Source organism: Rhinatrema bivittatum, chromosome 2 (genome assembly GCF_901001135.1).
Source record: "Rhinatrema bivittatum chromosome 2, aRhiBiv1.1, whole genome shotgun sequence".
NCBI classification, from domain to species: Eukaryota; Metazoa; Chordata; class Amphibia; order Gymnophiona; family Rhinatrematidae; genus Rhinatrema; species Rhinatrema bivittatum.
In genome coordinates, this window is record NC_042616.1 from 84,624,250 (window position 1) to 84,644,977 (window position 20,728).

Genomic DNA, 20,728 nt, shown 5'->3' on the forward strand with positions numbered 1-20,728 from the left:
TCAATGTGTTGTCCACAATGACCCCAAAGTCTTTTTCCATGGTGGTAACTCCTAATATGGAACCCATCACTGTATACACATAATTAAGATTATTTTTCCTTATGTGAATCACTTTTCATTTTTCCACATTAAATTTCATCTGCCATATAGATGCCCAGTTCCTCAGTCTCACGTGTGCCTGCAATTCCTCACAATAGGAAGATTGGTTCCTAGCTGCTAATTTTCGTTCCTGTAGTACCCTCAGATCAGTCCAGACTCCTGGGTTTTGCCTCCCTTCCAGCAGATGGAAACAGAGAAAGTTTCGCTGACACTGGCATATAACCTGTGTGCCACCTGCAGTCACTCAGTATTGATCTGTACCCAAACCAAGATAACACTGAACATAAACAAACACATTCCCCTGTAACCCATCCCCTTGAATGAGCAGTAGGATGTGGAACCTCATAATGGGAACAATCCCCTTCAATCATAATAACAGGAGAAAACCAAACGAAATCTGTGCCTTTCTTCAGACTATTTATAACAGCAGATCAAGCAGACTCTCCATACTTTTCACCCCAAACTGGGCAGGACTCTGGACTGATTTGTGGTACTACAGGAACAAAAATTAGCAGGTAAGAACCAATTTTCCTTTCCCTGTACATATCCAGATCAGTCCAGACTCCTGGGATGTACCCAAGCTTCCTTACAAGGGTGAGATTGCGAAGTCCTGCTCGAAGCACACTTTCACGAAAGCCCATGGTATCTGGAGCCTGGACAACCCAAAGATAATGTCTGGCTGACATTCAGTCCAGTATGCCACCTGCAACCGAGTAAAGTGAGCTCTCAATCGCTGAGGGACCTTGCGACTCTGACATAACTATGCCGAACCTATCGCTTCCTTCAGCCTCCGTGCTATGGTGGACTCTGAAGCCTCATGTCCCCTTCTTTGTGCCACTCCATAATACTAAAAGATGATCCGACAGACGAAAGCCATTAGTGACCTTAAGATACCATAACTTCCATTTTCATATCCAAAAGCCGCAACTATCTCACGAGAGGCACCTTGCATTAAGACTCTTCTGTTCAGACAAGCTTTCCCATAAGCTACGCGTCCCCGCCACAATCGCCAAAGCCCATCTCTTCCCAGCTTTTTCCTCCTAAATATATTTTCCTAAGCTATTTTTTCACCGCCTAGGCTTTTAATTCATGCATTTGTCTTCCATAAAGCTCCAGTAACCTCCTTCCCTCACCACCCCCCCCCCCCCTCCACCTTTCAACCTCCCTTTCCCAGTTGGCCCACTACCTCAATAATCCTGTTCTCTTACTAGTTTGTTACTTTGTTTTTTTCCCTTGCTTAAGTTATCCAAGTTTATTTTACTCCTTGTTTCATTGTAAGACAATTATTTGTTACTGTCTATTTTATGGTTGAAATGTAAACCGTAGTGATAAGTAACTCTGTTATTTGAACTTCGGTATAGAAAAGTTATAAATAAAATAAATAAATAAATCCAAAGTCGGAAACGCTGGAAAACTCCATCGACTGATTCACATGAAAGGACGATACCACCTTCGGAAGAAAGGAAGGGGACTGTACGCAAAGAGACCCCATCATCTGTAATCCTAAGAAAGGAATCCTGCATGATAGAGCTTGTAGCTCCAAAATTCTCCTAGCAGAACAAATCACCACCCCAAGAAAACAACCTTCAAAGTAAGGTCCTTCACAGTTGCTCTCCGGATCAGTTCAAACACAGCTGAGCACACCCTCCTGAGAACCAAGTTAAGACTTCGGGGGGGGGGGGGGGGGGGGGGTTGCACAACTTCTGCACTGGAGGTCACAAATGCTTCATCCCCCCTGGAGGAAAACGTACACATCAGGATGAGCAGCTAAAGCCACTCACTGGACCTTGCCCCTAAGGCATCCCAATGCAATCACCTGGACTTTGAAGGAATTAAATGCCAACCCCTTCACCAATCCCTGTTGCAAGAAGGCCAAAACGTGTTGGATCGATGCTTGAGCAGGGTCCACCCCCTGTTGTACTCACCGTTCCTGAAAGACTCTCCACACTCTCATAGACCAGGGATATCGAGGTCTTCCTAGCTTGGAACAGGGTGGAGATATCATCGGGATATCCTTTGGCCCTTAGATGCTTCCTCTCATAAACCAAGCCGCAAGAGACAAGCAAGCCACCTGATCTGAAAATATGGGCCCTTGGCGCAATAGGTTGGGCAAATGAGCAAGTTGCAGCAGCCCATCCACCACAAGATTGATCAAATCGGCAAACCAGGGTCAACCTCTATTCGCCTGAAAACCTTGCCCACTAGCGGCCAGGGCAGAAAAACATACAGGAGAATCTCTGTCAGTCACTCAGCGAATTAATTCCTGGGCCTCCTGAGCCATCACCCGGAGCCGTCGCCAACCTGAAGGGTAAGGTACCTAATTGAAAAGGAGTCCTAATTCTACTTTCCTGTTTAAAACGATGCGATCCTGGACTATAGATTGACTGTACATTCTGCACATCTTTGATTTGGTTTTCTAGGTTCTGGATCCTGTTTGAATGGTCCAAAAGTTGGGAGTTATGTTCCTGTGTCAGGACTTCCAATTTAGACGAAATCTGAGATATCTGAAAGGAACAGTCTTGCAAGGCTAGATTCTGGTGAGCCATCAATTCCCAGAGAGAGTCTAGTGTAACCACAGCAGGTTTAGGGGGTGAAGTTTTTAAAGGCAATTGTTCCAAATTCAAAGCTGAAGCCATAGATGTCAGAGCATTGAGTGTAGAAGTCAAAATGGTCTCACCTCCATCAGGAGAAGCTGACTTCAGAGTAACTGCAGACGCCGAAGCTTACTCACTCCCTTGCCTCGATATTACTCCTTGAGCTATTCCACCTGCGGCTGCTCCCTCTGTAGCTTGCTCTGAGATTTCCAATCTTGGGTCTACTAGCACAGATTCCAGAGGAAGGCATGAAGAAATCGCTTGTGGAGTTCTTAGCACAGGACGGCTCAGAGAAAACTCCCCAGACGAGACGAAGGCTCCTTTACTGAACCAGTCAGTGAGGACCGCCACCTCAGACTCAGGGTAAATTGTAGTGCATTCGGGGATAGTACGCTGTCCCGAGGAGGGGGGGGGGTACTGAGGGAAATACCCACACTTTCCCCTTGCGTTTAGGAGGCATGTTAAAGCAGGCTCAGAGAAGAAGAAATCTTCCGGGATGAGCCGAGAAGCACTACACACAAGCCGCCATCTTGACTTTGTAATTCTTAAGGAGTCTCATATGGAACTTTATCAAATGCCTACTGAAAATCCAGATACCCTATATCAATAGACTCACATGTTTATCTACACCTTCAAAGAATTCTAACACACTGGTAAGGCACAATTTCCCTCTGCTAAAACCACGTTGGCTTTTTCTTCATTAAGAAATGCCACTCCATATATCCAATAATTCTGTTCAACTAGTTTTTACCATTTTGCCTGGCACTAACATCAGGCTTACTCATCTGTAGTTTCTAGAATCACCCCTAGAACTCTCCTTAAAAATTGTCGTTACACTGGCTACCCTTCAATCTTTAGGTATAGTGGCAAATTTTAATGATATGTTACAGACTAACAGGAACAGATCTGTATTTCAATTTTGAATTCTTTCAGAACTCTAGGGTGAATACAATCTGGTCCTGGTAATGTTACAATTTAGCCTGTCAATCTGCAGTAATACATCCTCCAGTTTTACAGCAATTTGCTTTAGCTCCTCTGACTCACAACTTTCAAAAAATGGTTGGGGAGTATCGCTTCAGTATTGACCAAAGCAAAGGATTAATGTAATTTTTCTGTAATGGCTTTGTCTTCTCTGAGTGCCCCTTTTACCTAATTCTGGTCATCTAGTAATCCAACTGACTCCTCCTCGCTTTTTATGTACTTGAAAAAATTATTAACAACTAGTAGTGAGAGGGAGAGGTAGCGATAATGAGAGGGGTAGAGATAGTGAAAAGGGTAGAGATATTGAGGGTAGAGGAAGAGAGAGGAGGAGGGGGGAGAGAGAGAGAGAGGGACAGAGATAGTAAGAGACTCATTTGGATTTGCTCTCTATTTTTTAAAAGTTGTCTTTTTGGCTTTAATAGACACTATTACAGCATCATTTCACCATGCTGACAGTCATTTGGTCTTCCTTCAATCTTTTTAATACACAGAATATATTTTATCTAGACTTCCAAGATGATATTTGTAAATAACCTCCATGTCTCATACATATTTTTAACTCTTACAACTGCTCCTTTTAGTTTCTTCTTAATTTTCTCATTTATCAGAGCACAAGGGATCTCTAAGGAGGTGGTAGGGATTATACAGCTGAGCAGTTGTGTGGAATTAGAGGACAAACATATAGTCCCCTTCCCCAATTCAGGGAAAAGACATCTGAGGCTAGTCTGCCGCATATCCTTTTTCTGGAACAGAAGAATGGGACCTTACTGTTCTGAGAAGATGTAAACAGATCCACACCAGTGTGCCCCAGTAGCAGAAAATCTGATTTGCTATTCCCGTCACTTTTGTGGTTCCAAGGGCCAACTAAGTCTGTCTGTGAAGACATTATCCATGCCAGCCAGGTATGTGACCCTGAGATATGGACCAGACCCCACACAGCTGGAAGGCCTCCTGACACAGGAAATACAAACCTCTACCTCCATTCTTGTTAATGTAGTACATTCAACTTGGCTGTCTGTTTGAACAAGAATAGCTTGTCTCTGAAAATCTTTACAACATACTAGATCACCCACAGCTCCAGGAAGTTTATTTGACAGAACTTTTCCTGGGCAGACCACAGGCCCTGGATGCAGAGCCACTCCATGTGAGCTCCCCAGCTCAGGGTAGATTAATCTATCATGAGGACAATCTGAACCTAAGAAATTTTGAAGAGGATCCTTCTGACCAGAATGGAATTTTCTTGCCACCAGGACATGCATTCCTTGAGCAGTCATGTGATATGAAAACTGTCTCATAAGTCTTGAGTGGCCTGCAGTCATTGAGGCCTTAAGGTCCACATCTCCTCATGTGGAGATGTGTCATGATTGTGACATGTACTGTTGACGCAATGTGCTATGCTGATGTCTGCTGACTCATTTGTATCTTTTCCACTTTGGACATCATGGTGGTAGCCCTTTGTTGCTTTTGCCTGAGTCATGTCTAGAAGAGCTCTGATAAACTTCAAATGCGGTGATGGGCTCAGATGAGACTTGGGGTAGTTGATAATGAACCCTAGCAATTCTAACACTTGGATGGTCATATGTATGGATTCCTTGGCTCCTGCCTGAGATGGCTTTTGACTGGCTAATCATCCAGATGGGGTGGCATGTGTATCCTTGTTTGCGCAAGTGCGTCGCCATATGGGGCAAACACTAGCCCAAAAGACAAACCATGATACTAGAGGTGATGGTCTCCCACCATAAATCTGAGATAATTCCTGTGACTGGGGAAAATCTCTGTGAGTGTAAGTATCATTTAGACTGAGAGAGCACAACCAGTCCCCTTTTTGAAAGAAGGGGATTAAAGTGCCCAGGGAAACCATCTTGAACTTTTCTCTTTGATGAATTTGTTCAAGGCCCTTAGATATAGGATGGGATGGAGTCCCCCTGTGCTCTTTGGAATCAGGAAATACTTGAAGTAAAATCCCTGTCTTCTTTGCCTTTGTGGAACAGGCTCAACTGCATTGGACAAGATGCAGTGGAGTGGCCTCAACTGGAGACCAGGGGCAGATTTAGCAGGAGACCCAATAAATTTAATCTGTATCCTCTCCTGATGATGCTGAGGACCCACACATTCAAAGTTACACTGGGCCAAAAACCACAGCCACCCTCCAACAGGAAGGTCCTCTAGCACAGGTACCAGGACAGTGGCTATGCTCTCCCATGATCTAGTCAAAACCCCTTCCCTGGTGTTGACTGGGTTGCTGTTTGAGGCTTGGACAGGCATGTGGGGCCTGCTGTGTACAGTAGAGAAGGGTGGAATATAGCACCTTCTTGGCTGGAAAAGGTGCCTCCTCTGTCTAGCCTCGGATACCTCCTAGAGGAGACTGGGTCTTGAGTGCCAGCGGAAACCTGCTGGAGTGCGGCACACTGATCTCCGATTTGCACAGCTACAACCTTCACACCGACGCTGAAGAGATTCTCTCCTGCATACAGCATGTCCACAAATCTTTCCTGCAATTCTGGGTGGAAATGTAAGACCCAAAGCCAGACAAAACTGCAGGTTTCAATCTCTAAGGCAGAAACTTGATAGCACCCCAAAAACATCAAAGATTGAATAGACCATGTGTTTTCCTCATTAACTCTTTGTCCACCAGCTACTGGAGGGCATCTTGCTGTATTTGTTTTAGGAAGTCCCGCATATAGTGGCCCATGAAGAGCTGGTAGGAAGCTATGCTGGCTCTGAGCATATCCCCTGATAAACTTTCCTCTCAAGGGTGTCAAGAGTTCTAGTGTCCTTCCCCAGGGCCACAAAGGCATGGATTTTAGACCCCTTGGCCTTGTCTACCACAGACTGGTGTGTAACTGCTGCTTTTCAAATCCAGGAGCCGTTTGGATGAGATAGATTAATAGATGACTTCTTATTAATGGGAGTCACAGAGAGGGGGTTCTCCTGAATCCCAATCTATACCTCCTGAAGGACTTTCATGGACTGGGACTGCCAATATTTCCTTAGGTGGTTCCATGAACTAGAGAATGTCCAGCATTTCACTTCTGGTCACATCCTCCATCCTGACAAAATCTGTGAGGGAAATGTCCACAGGAGGAGATGTCCTTTTTTCTGGAAGAAGAGAGGGGTTGGAGGGGAGCCCCATTGATACCTCCTCTTCAGAGGCATCTGCAAAGTCATAGCTGCACCCCAAAAGGTATTCAGAATCTAACTCACCCTGGTCCACTGGCGGTGAGGACTCCCTCAGTGCTTGATCCCTAGCCAAGTTCTCGAGGACTGGTGTACTTGGCTGTTTTAGCCATGATCCTGAGAAGCTTCAACAGCTCAGGGAAGCTTACTCCCCCAAGGAGCTGATATAAGCAATGGGCGGCAGTCACTAATCTCGATGCCCCTCCAGGCATCGTATTGGATCCAGCACTAGTACCTCACCACTGAGCATCTCCAAGGAATCAAGTAGAGGTTTGAGGATCAATGGAGCCTGCCTTGGTGCTCTCGATGCTCTGGCATCAAGACCCTACAGCACTTTCTCTAAGGCCCTTTTCTCTTACTCTTCCCTTCAAAGGTCACCAATGTCAACACAAAATGAGAGGCAGGAGGGTTGACCACATCTTCCTCAGAACCAAGAGGTACATCAGTGGCAGAAACCTGGACAGGTGGAAACTGTTTCAAATCCCTGGTCTGTTTAGAGGATGAGCTCTCTTCACCCCAGGTCTGCTCAGCGGGCTTCCCAGAATGTGCCAAATTGTCCCTACTAGCCAGCATTGAGCACCAATGTCTATACTTCTTCGGCTTCCCTTGATGCTCGGCATGGGATCTCCTCGATGTCTATCTTGAAGAGGCAGAACCCAACACTTTCTTTGAGTGGGAAGAGTCACATGAAGGCCTGTCTCTGGGTTTCCTAACAGCCATTGAAATTGAAAGAATGGTTAGATTGATGATGCTTAGAGATCCTTCAATGTTGATGCCTCCAATGCATCGGTCTTCTGATACCCAAATGTTTTTCATGAGTCCCATTCAGGATCGGTGTCCTTTTTGGGTCATGGTTGCACATTTGAGACATTCTAGATACACAGGCACAGGATACATCTATCACGAAGAACCATGATAGACAAAGTCCTTATGCACTAAGGGCATCGCTGGAACCCACTAGACTCGATCAGCCGAAATTAAAGTTGAACTCAATGGCAGCAGTGACAGCAGACTGCTGCGGAACTGAATACAAAGACGAACAGAAATTTAGAGAAAAGACCCCGTGAAGAACAATTCTGTCAATCTGGCAAAATCTTCAAGGGCTCTGGGACATGCATGTGTGGGCATGCCCCGTGAAGCACAGTCAAAGTTGACATAAGTTTTCCATACAGGGCTCCTTCGGAAGATGTCACCCATGTGTAAGGACTATCATCCTGTTTATCCTCTGAGAAATGACAATTTTGCGGGCAGTCTCGGTGAGGGTTTTCAGCTGGATCTAACTGTTTTAAGTCATGGTTTTGACCCATGTCAAACAAAGCCTTCACATTCTGTTTCTCTTAGGGAAATCAGAATCATAAGTTCCTATGTGCAGTTAACCAAAACCAGGTCTGGCTCAGCCTGTCCCTTGTGTAACAATCGGTTAATAATCTTCTCAGTAAGAGAAGTATTGAACAGGCATGCAAGCGAAACACGTACATAAAGAAGAATCTCCAGGACTCACAAAATCAATATAGCAGAATAAAGATCTTTTAATTTACCTTGGGATGATGTACCTTTTATATGATGTTGATTCCCTCAAGAGAGTGGCCCTGAAACAGGACTAAGACATAAACTAGCATTATAGAAAAGCTAGTACTGCTTTTCCCTGCATTGCTCTCACCCTTGTAACAGATCACTTTAGTTTCCAGTGCTTTCAACCTAAGATGTTTCATGGGACAACAGACAAAAAGAGGATACAGAATTCTTATGAAAACTGGAAAACATCATGGGTCTTGACCAATAAATAAACAATACCTGAGTGCCGTCTCTGTTCAGCAACAGTGATTTCACATTATCTGTATGCCCTTTCAGTTTCATCAGCTTTGCGCAGGTTCTTGGATCCCACACTCTCAAAACCTGCAAAATTCAAGAGAAGGCACTGTCTTACTTCCAATCAATCAATCTCATTTTTTCACAAACATGTTACCTACATATACTGTAGCAAATATGGCTTTTTTTTTTTTTTTTTTTTTAATCAGTATGTGATAGCGGGGAGTCTGGCCCTTGGCTTAGAGAGGGTGCCAGAGTACAGGAGTCTGGACTCCAGCCTTTTCTCACATAAAAAGCTTTATTATTTACAAAAACAAAATCAGCAGAACAGAAAGCCTGTTTTCCTCAGTAGCTTCTCTCAGAGTTATGGCAAACATATTCTAAAACTCTTGCCTGATAATTTTCTTTCCTCAAGTCCTGCTAGACCAGTCTATTACACTTGGAATTTCCCCACCCCTGGAGACAGCAGGCACAGTCCCTTCCTGACCTCATTCTCGGCTATAAAAAAGAGGAGTGGCTGTAGGCCTTTGCCAGTAGCCTACTGTTAAAGGAATCTGACAAGGATCCCATTCTTGCTTCTTTTCTTTCACATACACACATAATAATTATTATAATGTCTAACAATAATATTATTTTCATACCTCAATGTTATTCCCCCTCTCAAGAGAGGGCAAGGAAGAGAGAGAAAAGAGAAAGAGAGAAAATAAGCCTCTGACATTGATTGTGGCTACTGGGTTCCCAGGTGAGGCCTGGAGTGGTCTAGCAGGACTCAAGGAAAGAAAATTATTAGGCAAGAACAATTTTGCCTTGTCTTCCAGTTACACTAGCCCATTACACCTGGTGATAAACAAGCTACCTCCTAGGCCAGGTGGGAGGAAGACAAGGCTGCCTTAAGGCACCTGGAGCCAAAGGCCAATTCTTCTTTCATCTGTACATCTGTTTGGAATACAAGTGCAAGGATGACCAGGTGGCAGCTCTGCAGATTTTCCATGGTGAAAAAGATGATGTTTATGTCCAGGAAGACGTCTGCGTCCTCTTAGAGTGTGAATGGAGTGCCACTGGCATGTGTCTATGGTTGAGTATATATGCCAAGGATATGGCTTTTTTGATCCATTTTGTTATCATGGACTTAGAGGCCATTCCTCCTTTTCATGGTCCACCGAACAAACTTATCAGAATTCCTAAAAGGGGTTGTCACCTTAAAGTATCTTAATATCATGTGCTGCATGTCCAATAGGTGAAGACTGCCCTCCTTTACCTTACATTCCTTACTCCTGAAAGTTGACAGAAAACACTTCGGAAGGCATGAGGGCACCGATTTTTAAAGGAGAAAGAGTGAGGAGAGATTACTAAATAGGGTTCTTTTGAGAGGGCCTGTAACTCCAAAATCCATCTGACAGCATAGATTGCCACCAAAAAAGTAGTCTATAATGACAAATCCTTGAAGGATGCTTGCTTCAAGGGCTCAAAGGGTGCGCTCCTACCAATGCTCTAAAGACCGGTTAAAATCCCACTGAGGAAAGATCGGTCTAAAGGATGGTCAAACATTTTAACCTTTTTAAAAAACAGATGACATCCAAGTGTGCGGCCTTCAATGCAGCCCCTGTAGCAGGATATGGCTTCCATTTGTTCCCACAATGAATTGAAAGCTGAACACTTGTCCAAGCTCTTTTGCAAAAAAGTCTAGGATTTGTGGTATATCAGACTTCAATAGAGAAGTTCTATACTCCCAGCAGCAAACCTTGAATAGCCTCAAATTCTAATATAGGCTAACAAAGGTGAGCTCTCACAAGCCTTCAGTATAGTTGCTTCTACTGCCAGAGTATTCTCTGCTTCACAGCCACGCTCTTTCAGATGTCAGTCTGTAAGACAAAATGGAGAGGAATCTTCCATTAGTACTGGACACTGTCAGAGTAACCTCCGATTTTTGGAGAGCTGCTGGGGGTCCCTAGTAGGAGTCTTATTAGGTCTTTGTACCACAGACTCCTTGGCGAATCCAAGGCCAGCAGTATAACTTTTGAGGGTGATCCTCCATCTTCTTTATCACTTTGCCTATCAAAGGGCAAGTAGGAATACATACAGAAGTCTGCCCTTGAGCCAAGGCTGATCAAAGCATCTACCCCACTGGATCCTGTCTTTTCATCGACTGAAGAACCTGCTTGCTTTGAAGTTGGCTCTGGTCGCCATTAAATACACAGCTGACATCGCACATTGTACCACTATCATCTAGAACGCCTCTTGGTTGAGCTTCCATTCTTCTGGGTTCAGCATGTTCCTGCTGAGAAAGTCCGCTTACATATTTTCCTTTACTGAATATGGATGCTGACAACAGAGGTATGTTCTTTTCTGACCAACTGGGGTATCTCTGCTTGCTTCCTCTGCAAACCTGGGGTTACGTGTGCCCCCTTGTCTTTTCTAGTATGCCGGCACTGTGTGAGACGACTCTGCTGTCTTCCCCCTTTATCCTTGGCAGGAAGGATCTGATCGTCCTTATCTGTAATCTGTTTAATCTCTTCCGACCAACTCCCTTAGGTCAGATGGCCCTGGCAGTATGCTCCCCACCCGACAATGCAGGTGTCTGTTGTTTGCATGACAGAGTTGGGCAGTTCTAAGTCTACTCCCTTTGTGAGGTTGAGAGGATCTAGCCACTAGCCCAGACTCTTGCGCTTTGCCTGGGAGACCCATTGGCAATAGTCACAGTTGTGGAAGACTGGAACCCAGTGGGTTAGCAGATAGTATTGCAACTAGCACATCTGTGCCCTGGCTCAGGGAACTAAATCTATGGCAGCTGCCATTAAGCCCTAGTTAATGGAGACAGGAACACTGGTTCTTACCTGCTAATTTTCGTTCCTGTAATACCACAGATCAGTCCAGACAAGTGGTTTATGCATCCTTAACAGTAGATGAAGGCAGAGAACAAAAACTTTGAGGTACTGCTACATAAGAGTGCCACCTTCAGTTCTTCAGCATTGACTTATACCCAAGCCAAGATTAGAAATCATACTTCTCTCCCACGGCGAACTAAAAAAACCCCAGGGGTGGATTCCCCTGCATTAGAGGCATACAAAACTCCAAGATCCACAATATCCTGTCAACTGCTTAACTCAAACTTAACTGTTGCAATAGGTAAGAAAACTTCAGATCGCACAGATGAGTACCAGGAGAAAATCAGTCTTTCGGCAGTAGCATCGGGGAGGGATTGTTCTGTGGTATTACAGGAACAAAAATTAGCAGGTAAGAACCATTTTCCTTTCCTGAACATACCCAGATCAGTCCAGACAAGTGGGATGTGCCAAAGCCTCCGGCGCCCAAACATCCAATTGATAATGCTTGGTGAACGTATGAAACGAAGACCACACCACGGCCCTATATATCTCTTGGGGAAACACCAACTGACACTCCGCCCAAGAGGCTGCCTGCGCTCTAGTGGAATGTGCTTTAAGGCCACTCGGGACAACAGGACCCTTACAAATATAGGCTGTAGAAATAGCCTCTTAACCACCAGGCCAAAGTAGTTTTTGATGCTTTCTCCCCTTTCTTTGTTCCACCGCAAACATAAAGATGGTGCAAACATCTGAAAGAATTGGTGACTTTCAAATAACACAAGACAGCATGCTGAACATCCAGGAGGTAAAGATCTCTACCCATAGCAGAATCACGAGACCACTCTGGAAACCCCGGCAATTCCACTTGGAAAGCAGAAACCACATGGAAAGCAGAAACCACTTTTGGCAAAAAAGGCACCGTACTCAAAGACACCTTCTTAGAAAAACATAAGAAAGGGTCGCAGCAAGAAAGAGCCTGAAACTCTGAAATACATCTGGCTGAGCAAATTGCCACCAGAAAAAGAGTCTTTAACGTAAGATCCTTCAAGGAGGCATGATCTAAAGGCTCAAAAGGAAACTCACAGAGAACCCTCAAGACCAAGTTGAGGTTCTAATCTGGACAGAACTTGCAAACCAGAGGTTTCAAATGCTTCACCCCCTTTAGGAAACGGATGACATCGGGATGAGACACCAAGAGCCTGCCCGCACCTTGCCCTTGAGACAATCCAAGGCCGAAACCTGGACTCTGAGCGAACTATAAGCCAAACCTTTGGACAAACCCTGCTGCAGAAATGACAAAATTTGCGGAACGGACGCCGGCAGAGGATACAACCACTGCTGTCCACACCAGGACTCAAACACCTTCCAAACCCTAACATAAGCCAAGGAAGTAGAAGGATATCTAGCCTGCAGGAGGGTAGAAAGATCCAGATCCGGATCTCTCTTGCGCAGTCGCTGCCTCTCAAAAGCGATCCTCCCAATCCTAAAACATGGGAACTTGCTACAGCAACCCCTGCAGATGAGTCAATCGGACAGGACCATCCACCGACAGATGCACCAAGTCCATGACCCACGGACGATGAGGCCACTCCAGTGCCACCAGCACCACTGACCCTGGATGCGCCTCTATGCGACGTAGCACTATAAGCAGCCACGGAGAAAACACATGCAGAAGAATCCCCATTTGCATGGGCACACTAGAGCATCCAGTCCCACTGAACAGACTTCTCTTCTGCGACTGAAGAACCTTGACATCTTTGTGTTGGACCCCCATCCCCATGAGATCCAGCTGAGGCACTCCCCATCAGGTACAAATGTGATTCTAGGCCTCCGGGGAGAGTTCCCACTCCCTGGGATCAAATTGTTGCCTGCTTAAGAAATCTGCCTGTATGTTGTCTACTCCCGCTACATGAGAGCCGCAATCCCTTCAAGGTGACGCTCCGCCCACACAAACAGCAGCTAAGCTTCCCGAGCCACAGTGTGACTATTTGTTCCTCCTTGGCAGTTGATGTAAGCCACTCATCGTAATGTCCAAAATCACTCGCACCATTCAACCCTGGACCAGTGGCAGAAACACCTCTAGAGATCTGCGCACCGTTCTCGTTTCCAGGTGATTGATGACCAGGCCTTCTCTGCACAGACCAGAACCCTGGGCCAAACGTCCCAGGCACACTGCTCCCCAGCCCTTTAGACTGGCATCCATGGTCAGTACCACCCAATTTGGAACTTCGAGGTCACCTTTCCAAAATTGCTCCTTGAAAGGCACCATGCCAGGCTGGACTTGGCATATCTCCGCAGAGGCAAGGAGACAAAATACTTCTCCGACCTCAGATCCCACTGGTACAACAATGCCCCCTGCAGTGGCCACATATGAGCAAAGGCCCACGGAACCAGGTCCAAATTCAAGGCCATGGACCCCACGACCTGCAGGTAATCCCAGAACCTCGGAACTGGGAGATGAAGTCAAGAAACTTGCTTCTGCAACTTCGCCCAACCTGTCCGCTGTCAGATATACCTTGCCCCTCCAGGTATCAAAACGAGCTCCGAGGTATTCCAGATATTAAGATGGGTCCAGGTGGCTCACCCATCCCAAGGAGCTCAGAAGATGTTTCACTTGCTACACCGAAATAGCACACTTCTCTTCCATCTTCGCCAGCAGAAGATCCAACCACTGCTGTCCTTCCCTCCTCAAGGTCGCTGCTACCACCACCATCACCTTCGTGAAGGTTCGAGGAGCTATGGCCAGACCAAATGGAAAGGCCTGAAACTAGAAACATTGACCCAGCACTTTGAACAGCAGGAACTTCTGATGGTTCTTTCGAATGGGAATATGCAGATAAGTCTCGGTGAGATCCAATGACACGAAGAACTGTCCTTTTCGGAGTGTCGCAATTATGGTATGCAGCGTCTCCATCCAGAAGCGCAGCTCCCGTAAACTCAGTTCATCTTCTGCAAATCCAAGATGGGACGGAAGGTGCCCTCTTTTTTTTGGCACCACAAAATAGATGGAATACCTTCCCTGCCCCTGCTTACTCAAAGGCACCAGAAGGATAGCTTCCAAACTTATCAACCTGTGCAGAGTCCCTTCTATCGCTTCCCTTTGTTTTGAGAAAAACAGTGTGATTGCAGGAAGATGTCCCTGAGCGGAGAGAAAATTCTAAGGCATAACCGTCCCTTATCACCTCCAGAACCCATCGGTCAGAGGTAATCTTGACCCACTCCTCATAAAAACCGGACAAAATAAATCTAATATGCTCCTTGCCGCCTCTCCTGGAACGGGACTGGAACCATAGCCTCCAAGCCCCGTAACCACTGCATCTCTTTTGATTTGCGATATGCAGAGGGAAATCATAAATACATTTGGTTCTGGGGGACACCTCAGGCGCATAACCCCTTAAAATTATCCAGGACCCACAGGTCTGTAATAGTCTGTGCCCAGTTTGTGTAATACCGCAACAAGCGTCCACCAACTGATATTACTGTTGGAGTGGCTCGCTGGACATCATTGTGGAGGGTGATAGCTACCCGCAGCTGCAGTGGGTCAGCCCTTGGTCTCTTTACCCCTCAAAAAGATTGATATTTGCCTTGTGGTATGTCTGACGCACTTTACCCTTGCATTAGTACTTGAAAGCTGCCATCTAAGCGCTTGCATGCTCGACTGTCCTCTATCCTCTGGGAATCTTTGGGGCTTGGTTTCACCCAAATCCTTTACTAATTTCTCCAAATCCTCTCTGAATAGTAGTTCCCCCTCCCAAAGGGAAGCTTACAAAGGCATGAGGTGGATGCTGAGTCCACTGCCCAATTATGGAGCCAAAGGAGTCTCCTGGTTGCCACCACAGATGCGACTGATCAGATCATACATTGTATCTGCCAGAAAGGCCACTACAGACTCCAGGCATACAGTTTTTTGACTCTCGGGCAATTGCTGAATCCAGCATAAAGCTGCTCAGGCTACGCAAATCAAGGCCTGAATCACCATAACTTGTGGAAAAGGTCTACCTTAGAACTGCAAACTTCCTGTCCTGAGGGTCCTATAGAGCTGTATCTCCCTCTTTCAGAATGGTAATTCTACAGGCCACTGCCAACACCAATGCATCCAACCTTGACATCTGTAATAGCTTGTTCTTTTCCTCTGTAGGGAGAGGGTACAATTTTCCCAGCACCCTGCCTACTCTGAGCTCCCCCTAAGGAGAGTCCCATTTTGCCAGTACCATCCGCCTTAGGGCTTTATGTAGGGGAAAGGTCTTTGATGTCTTCCTTATTCCTGGCAGGAAGGGGGTCACTTTCAACTGGGACATTTGCTTTGGTGCTTGAAGTCTTCGGTGCTACCTGTATACTAGTAATGGGAGCTGAAAGTTCCTCCTTCCGAAACAGCCTTACTATCCTAGGAATTTTCCTCCCCCAACAAGCACTGCCTCTGCTCCTGGGAACTTCAGGGGTGCACTAGGCTCAGAATTATCAGTGATCAGGCCTCCTCTCTAGAATCCAGCATGGCTGTGGCCACAGGTGATGTTTTAGGCCTAAGCGTGTCCCACAAGAATTTTGGGATCCCACTCTTTCCCTCCATCAGTCCCTGGTCCGGGAATCCCAAACCAGACATGGAACCAAGTTTCTGCATAGTACAAAAAACCTGGTGTATTATAAGTACAAAATCCATGGAGAATAGGCTCCTGTCGGGCTCCTGACAGAGTCTGACCCAAGGCCTAATCTTAGGCAGGTAATCCTGACTCTAGACACTTCTCTGGAGCCCTTTTATCCATGCTAGCGGCCTCTACTGACCTGGTGGCTGTTGCTCTCTCTGTCTCCCACAGCACTTGAAGTTGAGTCAGCTCTTGGCCACCCCCCTCTCCCCCCTATTGCCCTTCCTCTGCCCAAGGGGAGTAACTCTGTACACCTTTCCAGGGGTGGCTAGGCATAATGAGCCCACAACACTGAGGATCTTTTTAAACCCACCAGACGCATACCTGCAGCCTCTTAACCTGCAAAAAAACAAACACAAAACGATGCCTCAGTACACTGCAGTGCCTTCCCTCCCTCTCCAGAGCCTCCCACAGCACTCACAACTTTCAGGAAAAAGTGTTGCAGGCTGTTGGTCACAGTAGTGTTGCCTGTCGTGACTCCCCCTCTGATACAGACTGTCCTCTCCCTGCCCTTTTTTTTTTTTTTTAAATAAAGGTTATTCTCCTGCACCACCTTGGAAAAGCAAGGGAAAATGCAAAGCAAGTGGGGTGCTATAGTGATGCTAACCAGGATGGCTGCCTGATTTCAGAGCTTCTCTCCCCTGCATTAAATTTACGCTTCTAAAAGACTTCAACCCAGTGATTGCTGAGAAAAATTAGCAAATATAAGCTGGTGAGCTAATGATGGTGGCTAAACGAAAAACCGCCGATCTCAAACAGTTTTCATTCAGCAAAATGGCAGCGGCCTTTGCAAGCAAGGAGGAGGAAATGAGCATGCCCGCCAGAGTCGGAGGGGGAGATAAAACTGCAGCGGGAACGGCGCTCGACTTGGCTGTAAAAATAGATCTTCATGACTTCCCCTCGAGAAGCGAACTCCGCGGCTGGTTCACAAGAGCTGTGAGCAGATTTAAAGCAGCACAAAATGGAGCTGCTGGCATCCATTACTGAGATCCATGACAATCTTTCGGCTCTAGGCTCCAGGGTTGACAAGCTAGACCTGAGAGTAGAGAATCATGGCTCGGTCTTCACCAAAATGGTGATGCATCAGAAATCTCTGCAGGAGGAGTGTGCTTCCCTAGCAGGTAAGTTAGAGGACCTAGAAAACAGGTCACGTTGCTGCAATTTGAGGATAAAAGGGGTGCCTGACGTGGTTGAATATTCAAATGCGCACGAGGTGGCTCAGAAAATATGTGCTTACATCCTTAATATTCAAGAAGAGGGAGCCCAGGCTAATGAGACCACTGTGTCCTCCCATAAAGATTGAGAGAGCTCATAAAGCAATGGGACCTTGTTCAGAGAACAGTTCCAGAGATTTTATTTTCTGTTTACATAGTTTTACACAGAAATCTCAAATAATCTCTGCAAGAAGGAAGCAAAAGGAATGGCAGTGGAAGGGCCACCCGATAGCCATCTTTAATGACCTGGCTCTTTCGCTTACTGTAGAAGATTCAAGCTTTGCAAAGTGACCGTCTCTTTGAGATCGGCTGGAATACACTATCATGGGAACTTTCCTTTCGGCCTACAGTTTATGCTTAAAGGCACTACATATTGCATCAAAACAACTGTGGAGGCTGCGGAAGTCTTTCAGAAGGCGGACTTTCCAGTCACATTCTCGCTGCCTAAAACAGATGCCTCACTGAAACCAGATTTACAACCTCACTGGCACCGTGTTGGTAAAGGAGGCAGACGGCTGCATAGGCACTCAAGAGGACTTGATCTGCCTTGTCAGATCAAGGTTGAGGGCTGACAGCACTTTGAATCCTGCCTTTATACATGCTGCCTTACTCAGGCATGCTCTGTTATTACTTGTTCAACAGAGGTATATTGCTTATACAGTGGTCCCTTGACTTACGAACTCAATTGGTTCCAGAGGGCTGTTTGTAACCCAAGTTGGTTGTAAGTCAAGACTATTTTTTCCATATGAAATAATGGGAAACCCAATAATGTGTTCCGAATCTCCCAAAAGCACCCCTTACCTAACCATTTCTATAATAAAAAATGGTTGTATAAGGTCATTAATTACCAGAAACACCAATAATTTCCTAGTGTACTCACCAAAAAGTTATAAAATATGCCTAGCCTACCAGAAACAACAATTTCACCTCCTCCACCAGTTCCGATATCTGCATATGGACTCTACCTGGGTAACATCAAGTTAGGTTGAGAGAACATTGCACAAATCTCATCTTTGGCTAAGTTTCCTCACTCCGAAGGTCATCAAATCTTCACAAGAGAGCACTGCTCTGTTTGTACATCTCACTCAATGTCAAAGTGGCCCCTAACCCCTACACTATTACATAAACCTCACCTCGAGTTACAAGGTGGACCTCCCATAGAGATATAAATGCCTGTCTAGCATGAGGGCATTATCGTTAGTCTCAGTCTCTCTCTCTCCCCCTTCCCCCCCCCACCCCCGGTGGAATGTTTGGTTGTAACTCGAGATCTGTTCGCAACTCAAAACCAGGATTTCGGTCGTAACTCAAAATGTGTTCATAACCCGAAACCTTAAATGTTGGTCGTAACCTCAGCCGTTCATAACCCGAGGGCCCATTGTATGTTTATTAAGCCTTCCTCTCAGCACAGTTTTGTAAATTTAATCTGATGAAGGGTGCTGATATGTTGCTATCGACAATGCGGGGAGGGGGGGGGGGGGGGGAGTTTATTTCTGGTTTGTTGCCCTTGTCCCCAAAGGGTAGGGGAATTTGCCACGTAGGTTGGGCAAATCGCATTGGGGGTTGTGGGTTCTTCCAAGGGAAAAGTCAAATATATATCACTTGATGTCTTCGAGGAACAGGTATGGGTTTTTCTATGCTTCATGCTTTCCGAGTATTTTTAAAATGTTTATTTTCTGGATATCTGTATTTCTATGGAGTCCAAGTTAGCCTTGTTAAATGTAAAGGGCCTTAATACATACAGGAAGAGGTATTCACTAGCCCAGGAGCTAAAAGCATATAAAGCTTCCAATGTACTAACTCAGGAAACACATCTTAGAAAAAGACATGAGTATCTTTTGACCCTTCCTAACTACCCTCACCAATACTAAGCTGCTAGCAGTAAAGAAGCCAGGAACGTCGGGATGAGTGTTCTGATTTAATCTCATTTTGCTCATGAGATGATATCTCATTTGTCAGACCCAAAAAAACATTTTTGCCTAGTAAAGTTATGGGTGGGAAAGGAGATATTCATGATAGTAAGTGTTTATGCCCCAAACACTGATTAGGGATCTATCTTTCAGTCTCTGAATAGTGTTATGCTGGATAATGCTGAGGGTTCCTTATTGACTGGTGGAGATTTCAGTCTTACCAGGAACCCAAAGTTGGATAACTCGTGCCCTCTCACTATCCATGCATCATCCAAGGGCAATATGCAGCAACTCACAGCACTTCTGTCTAGTTGGGGTTTCTCTGATATTTGGAGGCAGTGCTATCCCACTTCAAACATGTATACCTTTTACTCTCCCACACACAAAACATAGTCTCATCTTGATTATCTTTTTATTGATACCACCCTACAAAATAGAGTTGTAAGAGTGGGTATAGGAGATATCACATGGTCAGACCATGCCCCCGTGTGGCTTGAAGCCACCCTTCATGACACGGATAAGGGAGTTAGATTCTGGCGTCTTAATGAAAGCCTCCTTAAAGATGACACTTTCTACATTTATTATTTATTTATTTGAATTTCTTATATACCGGCATTCGCGATGGGAGTCGCATCATGCCAGTTTACAATAAACAGGGTGTGACAAAAGGATAAATACTTAAAAACACTTAACATTAACATGTGATAGAATAGGAAAATAGCAGTTACAATAAAACAGGGACATAATGCAACTTGGATTGTAGAGAAGGTGAAAGAGAAATTAACAATGAGCTAAAAAAGAAATAACCAAGGTAATAAAACCTGCCAAATTAGAAAAAGAAAAATAACATTAAGGAGTTGTCCAAGGTTGTTGATTACTCTGACGGAGTTGAGTTGCTTGAGTTGAAAGTAAGTTCAGTTGGTATCTGGAAAGGCTTTCATAAATAACCAGGTTTTAAGTCTTTTTCTAAATGTAGTAAGGCAGGGTTCCTGTCTCAGTTCTGGTGGGATGGAGTTCCACAGAGTGGGTCCTGCAGTAGAGAAGGCCCTGTCTCTAAGAGTCATATGGTGAAAGGTTTTGGCAGGAGGAACCTGTAGTGAATCTCTGTAGGACTCTCTGATAGGTCTGGTGGAGGTATGTTTTTTAAATGGGATTTGGAGGTTAAGCAGAGAGAGTTGATGGAATGCTTTGTATATGGTGGTAATGGATTTATATAAAATTCTATAGTGCACTGGCAGCCAATGTAAGTCTTTGAGGATCGGAGATATGTGGTCTCTTCTTCTTGTGTTTGTCAAAATTCTGGCCGCCGTGTTCTGAACCATCTGAAGAGGTTTAGTATGGGAAGATGGGAGACCTAATAGAATAGAATTGCAATAATCTAACTTCAAGAAGATTATTGATTGCAAGACTGTTCTGTAATCGTGGAAGTGGAAAAGTGATTTAATTCTTTTTAAGACGTGCAGCTTATGAAAGCAGTCCTTC

The 20,728-nt window shown here is 45.3% G+C and overlaps 1 protein-coding gene across 3 annotated transcripts in view; it reads right to left on the bottom strand.

Annotated features, from left to right (window-relative positions):
• Positions 1 to 20,728, bottom strand: part of WDR48 (WD repeat domain 48) — a 149,964-nt gene that overhangs the window by 71,738 nt on the left and 57,498 nt on the right. For all 3 annotated transcript variants that reach the window (XM_029588391.1, XM_029588392.1, XM_029588393.1), the window contains exon 7: positions 8,646 to 8,747. In XM_029588391.1, the coding sequence (XP_029444251.1) occupies positions 8,646 to 8,747 (102 nt within the window). The remainder of the gene's footprint in view (positions 1 to 8,645; positions 8,748 to 20,728) is intronic.